The 14081-nt window shown below is 34.8% G+C and overlaps 1 protein-coding gene across 1 annotated transcript in view; it reads left to right on the top strand.

Moving 5' to 3' along the window:
• The window catches only part of ITFG1 (integrin alpha FG-GAP repeat containing 1), a 349315-nt gene extending 337887 nt beyond the window's left edge, over positions 1-11428 (top strand). Inside the window, exons 16-18 of the mRNA XM_047078354.1 lie at positions 3293-3375; positions 6641-6758; positions 10010-11428. Coding sequence (XP_046934310.1) covers positions 3293-3375; positions 6641-6758; positions 10010-10069 — 261 coding nt within the window. The 3' untranslated portion in view covers positions 10070-11428. The remainder of the gene's footprint in view (positions 1-3292; positions 3376-6640; positions 6759-10009) is intronic.
• The last annotated feature ends 2653 nt before the right edge of the window (positions 11429-14081 follow it).

The raw sequence follows: 14081 nt of genomic DNA, 5'->3' as shown, positions 1-14081 counted from the left end.
CTGGTTATGGGTCTGTTCAAGTTTTCTATTTCTTCCTGTTTGAGTTTTGGAAGTGTATGGGTGCTTTGGAATTTGTCCATTTCTTCCAGGTTGTCCAGTTTGTTGGCATATAATTTTTCATAGTATTCCCTGATAATTGCTTGTATTTCTGAGGGATTGGTTGTAATAATTCCATTTGCATTCGTGATTTTATCAATTTGGGTCATCTCCCTTTTTGAGAAGCCTGCCTAGAGGTTTATCAATTTTGTTTATTTTTTCAAAAAGCCAACTCTTGGTTTCCTTGATCTGCTCTACAGTTTTTTTAGATTCTATATTGTTTATTTCTGCTCTGATCTCTATTATTTCTCTTCTTCTGCTGATTTAGGCTGCCTTTGCTGTTCTGCTTCTATTTCCTTTAGGTGTGCTGTTAGATTTTGTATTTGGGATTTTTCTTGTTTCTTGAGATAGGCCTGGATTGCAATGTATTTTCCTCTCAGGACTGCCTTCGCTGCATCCCAAAGCGTTTGGATTGTTGTATTTTCATTTTTGTTTGTTTCCATATATTTTTTAATTTCTTCTCTAATTGCCTGGTTGACCCATTCATTCTTTAGTAGGGTGTTCTTTAACCTCCATGCTTTTGGAGGTTTTCCAGACTTTTTCCTGTGGTTGATTTCAAATTTCATAGCATCATGGTCTGAAAGTGTGCATGGTATGATCTCAATTCTTGTATACTTATGAAGGGCTGTTTTGTGACCCAGTATGTGATCTATCTTGGAGAATGTTCCATGTGCACTCAAGAAGAAAGTATATTCTGTTGCTTTGGGATGCAGAGTTCTAGATATATTTGTCAAGTCCATCTGATCCAATGTATCATTCATGGCCATTGTTTCTTTATTGATCCTGTGTCTAGATGATCTATCCATTGCTGTAAGTGGGGTATTAAAGTCCCCTGCAATTACCACATTGTTATCAATAAGGTTGCTCATGTTTGTGATTAATTGTTTTACACATTTGGGGCCTCCTTATTCGGAACATAGATGTACAATTGTTAGCTCTTCCTGATGGATAGACCCTGTGATTATTATAAAATGTCCTTCTTCATCTTTTGTTACAACTTTTAATTTAAAGTCTAGTTTGTCTGATATAAGTATGGCTACTCCAGCTTTCTTTTGACTTCCACTAGCATGATAGATAGTTCTCCATCCCCTCACTTTCAATCTGAAGGTGTCCTCAGGTCTAAAATGAATCTCTTATCGACAGCAAATAGATGGGTCTTGTTTTTTTTTATCTATTCTGACACCCTATATCTTTTGGTTGGAGCATTCAGTCCATTTACATTCAGTTTTATTATAGAAAGATATGGGTTTAGAGTCATTGTGATGTCTGTAGGTTTCATGCTTGTAGTGATATCTCTGGTCCTTTGTGGTCCTTGCAATATTTCACTCACAGAATCCCCCTTAGGATCTCTTGTGGGACTGGTTTAGTGGTGATGAATTCCTTCAGTTTTTGTTTGTTTGGGGAAATCTTTATCTCTCCTTCTATTCTGAATGACAGGCTTGCTGGATAAAGGATTCTTGGCTGCTTTTTTTTTTTTTTTCTGTTCATCATATTGAAGATTTCCTGCCATTCCTTTCTGGCCTGCCAAGTTTCAGTAGATAGGTCTGCTACTAGTATTATGTGTCTACCTTTGTAAGTTAGAGCCTGTTTATCCCTAGCTGCTTTCAGAATTTTCTCTTTATCCTTGTATTTTGCCAGTTTCACTCTGATATGTCGTGCAGATGATCAATTCAAGTTATATCTGAAGGGGGTTCTCTGTGCCTCTTGGATTTCAATGCCTTTTTCCTTCCCCAGACTAGAGAAGGTCTCAACTATGATTTATTCAAGTACACCTTCAGCCCCTTTTTCTCCTTCCTCCTTCTGGAATTCCCATGATATGGATATTGTTCCGTTTCATTGCATCACTTAGTTCTCTAATTCTCCCCTCATACTCCTGGATTTTTTTATCTCTCTTTTTCTCAGCTTCCTCTTTTTCCATAATTTTATCTTCTAATTCACCTATTCTCTCCTCTGCCTCTTCAATCCGTGCTATGGCCGCCTCCATTTATTTTTCACCTCATTTATAGCATTTTTTTAATTCATCTCTGTTGCAATAGATTCTCTGATGGCCTCTGTGTTTTCTTCAAGCCCAGTGATTAATTTTATGACCATTATTATAAATTCTTATTCCATTATATTGTTTAAATTGGTTTTAATTCATTAGCTGTCGCTACTTCCTGGAGCTTCTTTTGAGGAGAGTTCTTACGTTTTGTTATTTTGGGTAGTCCCTGTGGTAACTCCAAACTGTAGGCCACTTCTTGTGCTATCAGGAGTAACTTGTGTGGTGGGCGAGGCCGCAGTCAGACCCGATGTCTGTCCCCAGCCCACCGCTGGGGCCACAGTCATACTGGTGTGTACCTTATCTTCCCTTCTTCCAAGGGCAGGACTCACTGTGGAGTGGTGTGTCCCCTGTCTGGGCTACTTGCACACTGTCAGGCTTGTGCTGCTGCTTCAATGGGATATGGCCAAGGGCGTATTAGCCGGGGTGGATCTGCAAGGTGCACAGGGGTGGGAGGGGCAGGCTTAGCTAGGTTTGCCATGGGTGGTCCCCTGTGGGAGAAACCCTGCAGCACGGGGAGGGAGGCAGGCCCGTCAGAGGCGTGGATCCACAGAAGAACAGCGTTGGTCATTTGCACGGTGCAAGCAAGTTTGGTGAGGGGAACTGGTTCCCTTTGGAATTTCAGCTGGGAGATGGGAGAGGGAAATGGCACTTCCCAGCGCCTTTGTTCTCCTGCCAAGCTGAGCTCTGTGTTCTGGGGCTCAACAACTCTCCCTCCCAGTGTCCTCTCGCCCTCCCCGCTCTCTGAGAGCAGAGCTGTTGACTTTTAACATTCCAGATGGTAAGTCCCACTGGCTGTCAGAACTCATAGGGTCCGGCCCCTCTGCTTTTGCAAGCCAGACTTCGGGGGCTCTGCCTTGCCAGGTGGGCTGCCCCTCCACCGCCCCAGCTCCCTCCTACCAGTCCATGTAGCACGCACTGCCTCTCTGCCCTTCCTACCCTCCTCCATGGGCCTCTTGTCTACGCTTGGCTTTGGAGAGTCCGTTCGACTAGTCTTCTGGCAGTTTTCTGGGTTATTTAGGCAGATGTGGGTGGAATCGAAGTGATCAGCAGGACGAGGTGAGCCCAGTGTCCTCCTATGCTGCCACCTTCGATTTAATCTAATAATTGTTTTTAAAGTATACTAGATGTTAAATGTTCTTAACATTCTTTTTCCAGTCTATACGAAAACAAGAGTGGACTGCAATCATTCCAAATTCCCAGCTAATTGTCATTCCATATCCTCACAATGTTCCTCGAAGGTAATGCCCTTGCTTGAACTGATTTTGGTAAAAATACTGTCAATTCAGAATCATAGAAACAGTTACATCTTTTAAAAACTCTGTCTCTATTCCTGCTGTGTTCCCATGAGTGCCATCATTTAATTTGCTTACAGCAAACCTTAAATGACTAAACATTTCTACACAAAAGGTCCCTGACTTTTTTTATGGAAAACAAATTAAACCCTATTAGAAAAACAGCAGGTTAACTAATTAGGGATTTATACATATTCTGATTAAATAAACTGATCTTCAGTTCACTAGCTATAAATTCTAAAATTTCAGAGTGCTGAATTTTTCAATAAGCATTGATCTTTTTAATAAATGCTTAGAGAAGTGGTATATATCCCACAGTGGTTAGGCACACGTTTTGGAGTCAAACAGACCTAAGCTAGAAACTAAGACCCACTGCTGATGGTCAATTTCTGCATTTGTGAAGTGGGAAGTAGAACACCTACCTTAAAAAGATGAAGATGAAATATGTTTAAGACAGTGCCCAGCATAGAGTAAATTTTCAGTGAAAGGTAAATGTTTTTTATCTTTAGCAGAATATATTCCTCCTGTAATAATAGCATTTAAATCTAACTCCTTATCTTTGTTCATTTTTCTTTAAAATACTAGATTCATTCCATCATTTTTAAAAAGTAGGTAATGAAAGTATTCACTAACACTTGTTTCATTGGAAAGAATACAAGTTGTCTTTAAAGTTAGTCTGATATCAGTTATGGAAAATAACCAAAGAGGAAGGGTGTAATTTATCTATGAATATGTAACCAGCAGGGTGCTGTTTTGTTACATTTCTTCTCAAAATCCAGGCTGTATTGTTCTTTATTAAATTTTTCAATGGAATATATTCAATGGTTTGCTAGAACCAGCTCATGCCATCTCATGAGCTGATGGTATGCGTCTTTTTCCCACTCTGTTCAGTGAAGTAACATTAAAATCAGCTATGATGGGAGTATTTACAACATGAAAATTGGCAACTGCCAATAAGGTCTTTTTTCCCCACCCCAGAGAGCCACTTTACCAGCTCACTACAGGATATATTTTATGGTAGATTTAAGGGCTTTAGAAGCAAACTACTTAAGAAAACAACTTTATCACAACATTAGGCATGAAATAAGATAACATCAGTAGAGGGGCACTTGGCTAGCTCTGTCAGTGGACCACATGACTGGATTTTGGGGTTGTGGGTCAAGCACCATGTTGGGTGTAGAGATTACTTAAAAATAAAATCTTTTTAAAAAGAGAGAACATCTCTAGAAACAGTTATAGTCTGAGTTCAGATATTTTTTAATGAGTCTATATTATGTGTTTGTTACTTTTTTATACATGAAATTTATAACAAAACTAAAAAATCTGCACTATGCATAGAAAACTATATAAATTATGGTACTTCTATATGGTCTAATATCGTGACACAGAACAATCTCTTAAAATAGAGTGGTAAGCAAAAGACAATAAAAGGGAAATGCATTTAGAGTATGTACAATAAGCAACCATTTGTGATTTGAAGAAGATATTTGTGCATATATGTCTATGTATGTATAGAATATCTCTGGAAAGATATGCAGGAAATTGGTAAGAACTGATTGCTTCTGAGTAAGAAACTAAACATTGGCCTTTTGTCCATATTTTTTCTTACCAAGATTTTTTTCTTACGTCTTTTCATTTTTTTGTTGTTTATTTTAAAAGAACTACCAAAAAAAATCTCATGAAAGAACTTTTTTTTTTTTTTAAGTATGAAGTAAGGTACTGAGAATAACTAACCTCAACTAACAGTATTCATTTTCTTGGTTTTCTTACTTTTGAATTTTGGAAAATTCTGTTACAGTTTTCCTTTATAATCTCAACATTTTTCATGTTTCTCTTGCTCTTTCTGAAGAAATGTTCTTTTCAAATTTATGTACATAATAAAAACGTAATTGATTTTAGTTTGAGGTGTATTTTGAGATTTATTGACTAGAGGCTAACTTACAGATCAATAAATTTTAATTATCCCAAAATAAGTCAATTACTACTTGCTATTCATCGGAATGATCTTACTTTTATTAAACTTTTAAAATAAAAATAGGCTAAATATATTTTTTAAAGATCCATGTATATGCTTCCTATAAGAGACTCCCCTCAGATGTAAAGTCACACATACTGAAAGTCAAAGGAAGGAAAAAAGATGTTTCATGCAAATGGAAACAAAAAGAAGCTGGGTAGCTATATATATATACATATATATATGATACATATGTACATATGATACATATGTACATGATATATATATATACATATATATATATCAGACAAAATATTTTAAAACAAAGACTTTAATAAAAGGCAAAGAAGGGCATTACATAATAACACAAGAGTCAAAAAAAAACACCCAGAGGATATAATAATTGTAAATATTTACGCACCCAGCATAGGAGCACCTAAATATATAAAGCAACCATTAACAGACCTAAAGGGAGAAATTGACAGTAATACAATAATAGTAGGTGACTTTAAAATGAAAATATATCCATCATCTATTTTCAGGGAGAATAAAATTCTTTGTATATAACCACCTGCAGTGTTGGTGATATAGAGCTTAAGCTTTTCAAGGTTTGCAAGTGCCATATTACGTAGTAGGGAAAGAGCTAGTTCTATTTATGCTAAAGTCTGTATATTGTCATTAACACTGAGGGACTAAAAGTGATTTTGTAAGAAGTCTCAATGTCATTGTGGTAATGTAAACCCTCCAACATGGCTCAGAAATGGTAGAAGTGTTTTTACACAAGCCATCTATACCCACTTAGTTATATGGCTGTTTTAGTTGGCCATAGTACATATATGAACAAGGATCAGAAAATAAGACTACAAAATTATGTAGTCTTGAAGTTCAAGTTTGCAAATTCAGCAAGTAAATCAAGACATAAAAACAATCTCTAAGATTGTCCTAAGTACCCTTAATAAGTTCACTTAAGAATAATTCTCACAGGATCAAAGAAAAATAATGAAGCATCTCATCAAAAATTCTATTCTGTTTCAGTTCTCTGAGTGAAATCTGAACTCTGTAGGATCATTAGTATTTATAGCCCTATCTAAATTTAAGTGCTGTTGTTTTATTTATAGTGAATGGATAGTTGGGAGAATGAATTAATTGATGAATCAACTGTTTCATTAATTAATAGCTATTTGCTTTTGGGTCTCAGTAGAATTTTGTGATTTTTCATTTAAATGTGTAATTTTAATGATTCTGTTTTATCTACAGCTGGAGTGCCAAGCTGTACCTTACACCAAGTAACATCGTCCTACTTACTGCTATAGCTCTCATCGGTGTCTGTGTTTTCATCTTGGCAATAATTGGCATTTTACATTGGCAGGAAAAGGTTTGTTCATTTAAATGAAACATTAACTTTTGTTAACTTAGAATAGTAATACATTGCTCTCTAAAAACATTATATTTTAAACTTTTTTCAAGTAACTAAGATTTTCTGATTTTTCACATTCTGTCCATAATGTCATCTTACTGATAATTTCTTTCATCCTCTCAACTTACAAATGTCTCTTAACAATTCATACAAATCACAGAAAATTATTTTAAAACTTCAATGCTGTATAATAGTAATAAAATGATCACCCAAAAATTACCAGAAATATAGAAAAACTTAATTAGAAACAATTTCATAAAGTCCTGAAAAATAATTTTTTTTAACAAGCCTATGTTTATGATCTACTTAGAGCCATGAACCCTTTTTTCCAGGAATAACAGCTATCTCTATATAAAGAATTGAAACACAGACAAGTTAAATGATTTTCTCAAGGTTTGGGTGGGAAGTAACAACTAAAGTGATAAACATCTTTTATATTTGTAAAGTATTCTTTGCACTAAACATATTTCTATTCTTTAGTATAACTCCTAAATAATTAAAAACAACACTCCAAAAACATAGTTTTTCTTTATACAGTGTTTATGAGGAGGAAAGAAGAGGCTATCACATAAATTTATTAGCAGTTGAGATATAAATTGAAAAACCAATTTCTATGAAAATATGAATATGAATTAAATACATGTGTTAATAGGAATATATATTAAAGTATATAACTAGCAGGTTCCAACAATGTTCCCCAAAAAAGTCTTCTTTGTGTCATACAACTGTTTTCTCTTTTTTTTTTTTTGTAACTACTCTCTTTGGATTGTCATGCCCATTATAATTATTTTTTATTAACTAAATTTACCATGTGTTTTAGCTGTTTTAACTTATGAAAAAGAGAAAAATTTAACTGTTCTGATAAATTTTCATAGGTTTGTCTCTCCCCAAAAATTACTCCTTTCCATCAAAAATCATAACAGAAACTTACATATTCAGTTAATTTTAAGATTGCAACTTAAGAAGTAAAATAAAGGGCGATCCTACATATTTTTTTTCCAGAAGTATCAGAACACAGTCTGAAGTATTAAATAGCTCTAGACCTATAAAGGAAGGGAAATTAATTTCATTAATTCCTCAGATCATCTGATTACAGGATAAACATTGTGGACTTATAATAATAATGATTCAGTGACTGAAAATTGAAGTTTTAAATACAGATGTGGATTTAACCATATATACTCCACTCTGGTACTGTGGTTCTTCTACCTTTCTGACCACTTCTCTTTCACCTTTGCTGGGTGCTCCCTTCTACCATTTCCTAACCATAGTGTCTGCCTTAGGGTGTCTTCTTTGTACAGTTTTCCTGCCAATTTTATCCAAAGGCATAACTTCACACTATTACTTCAAATACCCCTAACACTCATCTCTCCCTAAAGGTCTCTTCCCCCATTTCTAGCCGTCTCCATGACATCTCTACCTAGATCATTTACAAGCACCATAAAACCAGTATTGTAGGGGCACCTGGGTGGCTCAGTTGGTTAAGCCCTTTGACTCTGGATTTCAACTCAGGTCATGATCTCACAGTTTGTGGGATCAAGCCCCAGTGGAGGGCTCTGTGCTGGATGTGGAGCCTGCTTAGAATTCTCTCTCCCTCTCTCTCTCTGGCCCTTCTCTGTTTGTACACTTTCTCTGTCTCAAAAGGAATAAACTTAAAAAACAAACAATATTGTAAAGCTTTGTCTGTCTTCTTTCCTACTTAAGTATAAAATTTGATCAGTTGCCCCACTGATTCTGATTCCATAGCAATCCCTGCAGCTGACCCCACATCTGCATTCTTACTCCCAGGGGCTTTAGGTTCAGCTCCTTGTTAGGTCCTGCCTGGTCTCCCGGAGTTCATTCTTTCCCTTTCCACGTCATTGATTGCACTGCTGCCATATTATTCATCATCAAGTTTAGCCTTAATCATGTCACTCCTCTGTTCAAAAATCTCTGCCTAAAATCTGTAAACTCCTTAGCCTATCATTCTTAGAACTTCCATAGGACTCCACCATATACCTTTCCAACCTTATTTGTTACCAGTTGCTTTCACGTATTCCATGCTTCTGCCCCACTTGGCATGATTATACCTATTTCATGCCCAGTTTGGAATGAATGCCCCTCCCCCTCGTTTCCATGACTACTATCTTTTCAAAGCTTTCCCTTTCCTCACTCCAACCTAGAAGTAATCTGTCTCCCAAATATTAGTGACATTTTTCACTTTTTTTTCCTGAAATACACAGTTAATTCAATATGGTTTGCTTTTTTCTCTCTAGGCTTTAAGTTCCTTGAGAACAAGATACAAAACTGAGGATTTTTCTAATCCCTCAAAATACCAAGCACAGTACTTTGCTGGGAGTGGAAGGTCAATGAATATATGCTAAATCAATAGGTTAATGCAAAAATAATTAATGTACTTTGCTTAGATTTGCTTATAGTGCTAAGAATGGGAAAAATAGTTGGGGTGCCTGGGTGGTTCAGTTGGTTAAGCTTCCAACTCTTGGCTTTGGCTCAGGTCATGATCTCACAGTTGATGAGTTCAAGCCCCACATCAGGCTCTGCACTGATAGTGTAGAACCTGTTTGGGATTCCCTCTCTTTCCCTTTCTCTGCCCCTACCCCGCTGGCACTGTCTCTGTCTCTCTCAAAATAAATAAACTTTATTAAAAAATAAAATAAGAAAGAATGGGAAAAATAGTTAATTCCATCCTTGTAGAATTAAATGTTTACTACTACTTTCAAATAAATAATAAATGATAACCAACTCAGTATTCAAGGAAAAGGAACATTTCTTGTTGGGTTTTTTTGTTTCTTTTTTAGTTTTTGTTTGTTTGTTTTGTTTGGTTTTCTTGAGTTTATTATCCCTTTAAAAGAAAATCTATCTTCCCCCTGGACAGTACTTTGTTTTTTTTAATTGTATTTTTTACTTTTTAAAATTTACATCCAAATTAGTTAACATATAGTGCAACAATGATTTCAGGAGTAGATTCCTTAGTGTTCCTTACCCATTTAGCCCATTCTTATTGGTTTTTCAATTCAGTTAGTGTGGGTTCTTAATTATAAAATAGCTACTGTAAACTACAAAAATTTCATAACATTATTACATAATAAAATCACATCGTTTACCTACTACTGGCTTAGAGGTTTAAGATTTTTTTAATTAACATTTCAGAAATGGCTTTTATTGACATTTTCCTATCATTTATAACCTAGTCTAAAATTCTTTTTCAGAAAGCAGATGATAGAGAAAAACGACAAGAAGCCCATCGGTTTCATTTTGATGCTATGTGACTTGCCTTTAATATTATGTAATGGAACAGCTATTCACTTGATTAATTGAAATACTAAATTTGGCTGATAGAAGAAAATAGGGGATTTTGAATATTATTTATAAATGATGTATCCTTTGGTAATTATTGAAAAGTATTCAAATAAATATGGTCTGAATGTGTCACAAGGTCTTTTTTTAAAGCACTTTGTATACAAAGATTTGGGTTATTTAAATGTGCTGTATGTTTTTGTTCCTTTGTGGAATGTGTTGCATGTACTCAGGTGTTTATGTATTTATAATCTTATTAGAATAATGATGATGGAAAAAGACATGTATAAATAAAAATAAATGAGCAGGGATTTTTGTGTTCCACTTGAATTGGTCTTGCTTTTTCTTCTAACTGCAAATTATACTTTTGTGAATGTATCACAGATAAAGTTATTTCACCTTCGCCACAGTGGGCCAGGAATCACTCACTGAGGGCACACAGGGTAGTGATTGGGTACTCTGGCTTTGGAATTGCAGTCCAACAGGCTTGCCTTAAATTTCCAGTTTCACCAGTCACAAGGTGATTGAATTTGGCTAATTGCTTAATCTGTGAGCCTCAGTTTTCTTGTTTACAAATGGGGCTAAGAATACTACTTACTTGAGTTTGTAAACATCAAATGGGATGATGTATGTGAAGTGCTTAGCTTGGTGCCTAGCACAGAGTTAGTGCTCAATTAAGTGGTAGTTGTCATTGTTACTATTTTTAGATTTGCTTTTTACAGACTTCTACAACTAATTATCAAAATATATAGACTCAATAGAATTTTATTTTCAGGCATGAAGAAATCATATTCTTTGGAAAGCCTAAATTCTTAGGGTGGTTGACATCTTATATAACAATTTATTACTTGCTCGTATTAACTACAAATGATAGTACCCTCCAAGAATTAACGTGCACTAAAAATTTTCTTTTGAACACTGATCCTAATCATGTGATAATGAAGAGTATTTGATTTCTTGAAAGTAAACTGCTGTAGATAGCATCTGAGAATGCAAATCTTCAACCACATTTTTATTCTCAAAAGCATTCTCTAATTTACACTCACACTTCAATGCAAATTTTTGTGAACTTCACCTCACCAAAAAGTTACCCTAAGATTTAAACCTAAGACTGGGAAAAGTTTATATGTCAGTGCTAATGATTGTCTAATGTGCAAATGGACATATGATGCCTATAAAACACAAAAACTTACCCCCCAAAATTTAATTTTGTTCTTTGTGTTATTTTTTTCTTTACAATTCACTGGGAATGGCATGTGTATAAGTGGTTTACTTTGTGTATCTATGCATGTTAATATGTCTCCTTAATAAATACTGTGTATTGAAACAAAGTATTTTGGTGAATTTGTAAATATTTTGTAAGTAATTATAAAGTCTAAATCACCTTCTGGACCATGAGACAGAGGAAAATTGATTCACCCATTGCCTCCTTGTGAGTTCATGCAAGATCAGAATCCCCTGACTACAGTATTCAGTTAAATTCACTAAACAGTTATCAACAGCAATACTGTGCCAGGCACTATTCCACACTGTCCCTAAAGACTGTTAGGCTGAGTATCTATAAATTGATACAGCATGAGGTTTAAAACTCACTTGGGAGTCAGGATATATGGAGGAGTAGTGTTATAAGCAAACCAAATGTTAAAAAGAAAAAAAGAAGAGAAAGGAATACTTCACAATTCCTTTAATAAGGTCAACATTTCCCTAACACTAAAACCAAGTACATTACAAGAAAATAAAACTACAGGCCAATATAGATGCAAAACTCAACAGAACATTAGTTAATTGTATCCAGAAATATGTAGACAGATAACATGTAATAATCAAATGGGTTTCCTCCAGAATGCAAAACTAATTTCACTATTTGAGGTAAAAAAAAAAAAAAAGCAGTATAACTCACCATACTAATAAATCAGAAAAACCATCTTTTATGCTCTCAATAGACATAGAAGGAAAATTTAACAAATTTAACATCATTCCTGATTAAAAAAAAAAAAATCTAGGCAAACTATGAATAGAACTTCCTTCACCTTAAGGGGCATTTTTTTTTTTATCTGCAGCTAATGATGTTTTTTAAATCTGAGCTAATCTGCTCACATACTTAATGGTGAGAGACCAAATGCTTTCTCCCAATGACTAGGAACAAGGCAAGGATGTCCTCTCCCACTGATAGCTTTCCACATAGTCCTGGAAATTAATACTCCAAGAAAATGAAACAAAAGGCATACAGATTGAAAAGGAAGAAATAAAACTGTCCCTATTAGATGACATGAGTGCCTAGAAAATTCCCAAGAATCTATACACCCACACAACCTCCTAGAACTAAGTGAATTCAGCAAATTCGTGGTCAACACAATCATTTTTTTTAAGTTTATTTATCTTTGAGAGAGAGAGAGAGAGAGAAAGAGTGTAAGTGGAGGGAGGGCAGAGAGAGAGAGGTAGACAATCTGAAGCAGCCTCCAGGCTCTGAGCTGTCAGCACAGAGCCCAATGCGGGGCTTGAACCCATGAACCATGAGATCATGACCTGAGCTGAAGTCAGACGCTTAAATGACTGAGCCACCTAGGTGCCCCAACACAATCATTTCTATATAAACACAATGAAACTCTTATGTGGAACTATTAACAAAGCATGCATGGGATCTGTATGCAGAAAACTATAAAATGCTGATGAAAGAAATCAAGGAAGACTTGAATGTAAAGACTGTGTTCATGGGTTGGAAGATTCAATCAAGCAAAGATGTAACACTCCCCAAAGTGATCTATAGATTTAATCCTTATCAAAATCCCGCAGTTGTTGTTGTTTTTGTAGAAATAGACAAGATTATTGTAAAATTTATATAAAAGAGTAAAGGAACTAAAGTAGCTTAAAATAATTTTGAAAAAGAAGGCAAAGTTGGAGGAATCAAACTATCTGATTTTAATACTTACAATAAGTCTTAGAATAAAGTTATAGAAATCAAGATAGTGTGGTATTGACAAATAAATAGAAGAGCAATGGAACAAAGTAGAGGGTCCAGAAAGAAACCCACACAAATATAGCCATTTGATCTTTGACAAAAGTGTAAAAGTCATTAGGTGGAAGACAGTCTTTTCAACAGATAGTGCTTGAATAATTGGTCAGATATATGCAAAGAGAAAAAAGGGACCTTGACCTAAACTTTCATACCTTATATGATAAATAATAAAAATACCTCATATGATAATATGATCATAAACTTAAGTGTAAAGCATAAAACTATAAGACTGTTAGAAGAAAACATAGAAGAATATCTTCATGAACTGGGGTTAGGCAAAGTGTTGTTAAAAATGACACCAAAAGTATGATCCATAAAAGAAAATATTGACAAATTTGGCTTCATCTAAATTAAAAACATTTTCTTTGCCAAACACTTTCAAGAGTATGAATAGACAAGCTGCATATGGGAAGAAAATATTTACGAATCATATATCCGAAAATGGGCTTGTATCCAGAATGTATAGTAAACTCTCAAAAGTCAACAATAAATTAAAATATATACAATTTAAAAGTGGGCAAGACACATTACTAAAAAAGATATGCAAATGGCAACTAATCAAATGAAAAGATTTCCCACATTAGTTGGTAGGTAAAAGAATATTAAGAATCATGAAAAGATACCATTACACACCAATTATAACAGCTAAAACAAAAAATACTGACAATTCCAAGTGCTGACATGGATGAGGAACAACTGGAGCAAACTGGAATTCTCACATATTCCTGGTAGGAATATAAAAGAATAAAGCGACTCTGGAGAACACTTTGGTAGTTTCTAAAATCAAACACATTTTTATATATGCATTGAATATATAATTTATATCAGATACAAAATAGATTTTAAAACAGGTAACATTTATAAGAGCATCAAATAAAGTCAACTATACAGGAATCAATAACACAAGTTGCATCACATCTCAGTGGGGTTTATAAAACTTTCTTGAGGAAAATTAAAGAAATCTTCAA

This window comes from Lynx rufus, unplaced genomic scaffold (assembly GCF_022079265.1).
Source record: "Lynx rufus isolate CCGP_SWC_20201006 ecotype Redwood Valley unplaced genomic scaffold, mLynRuf1.p SCAF_16, whole genome shotgun sequence".
Lineage (NCBI taxonomy): Eukaryota > Metazoa > Chordata > Mammalia > Carnivora > Felidae > Lynx > Lynx rufus.
This window is presented reverse-complemented; position numbering and strand designations above follow the sequence as displayed.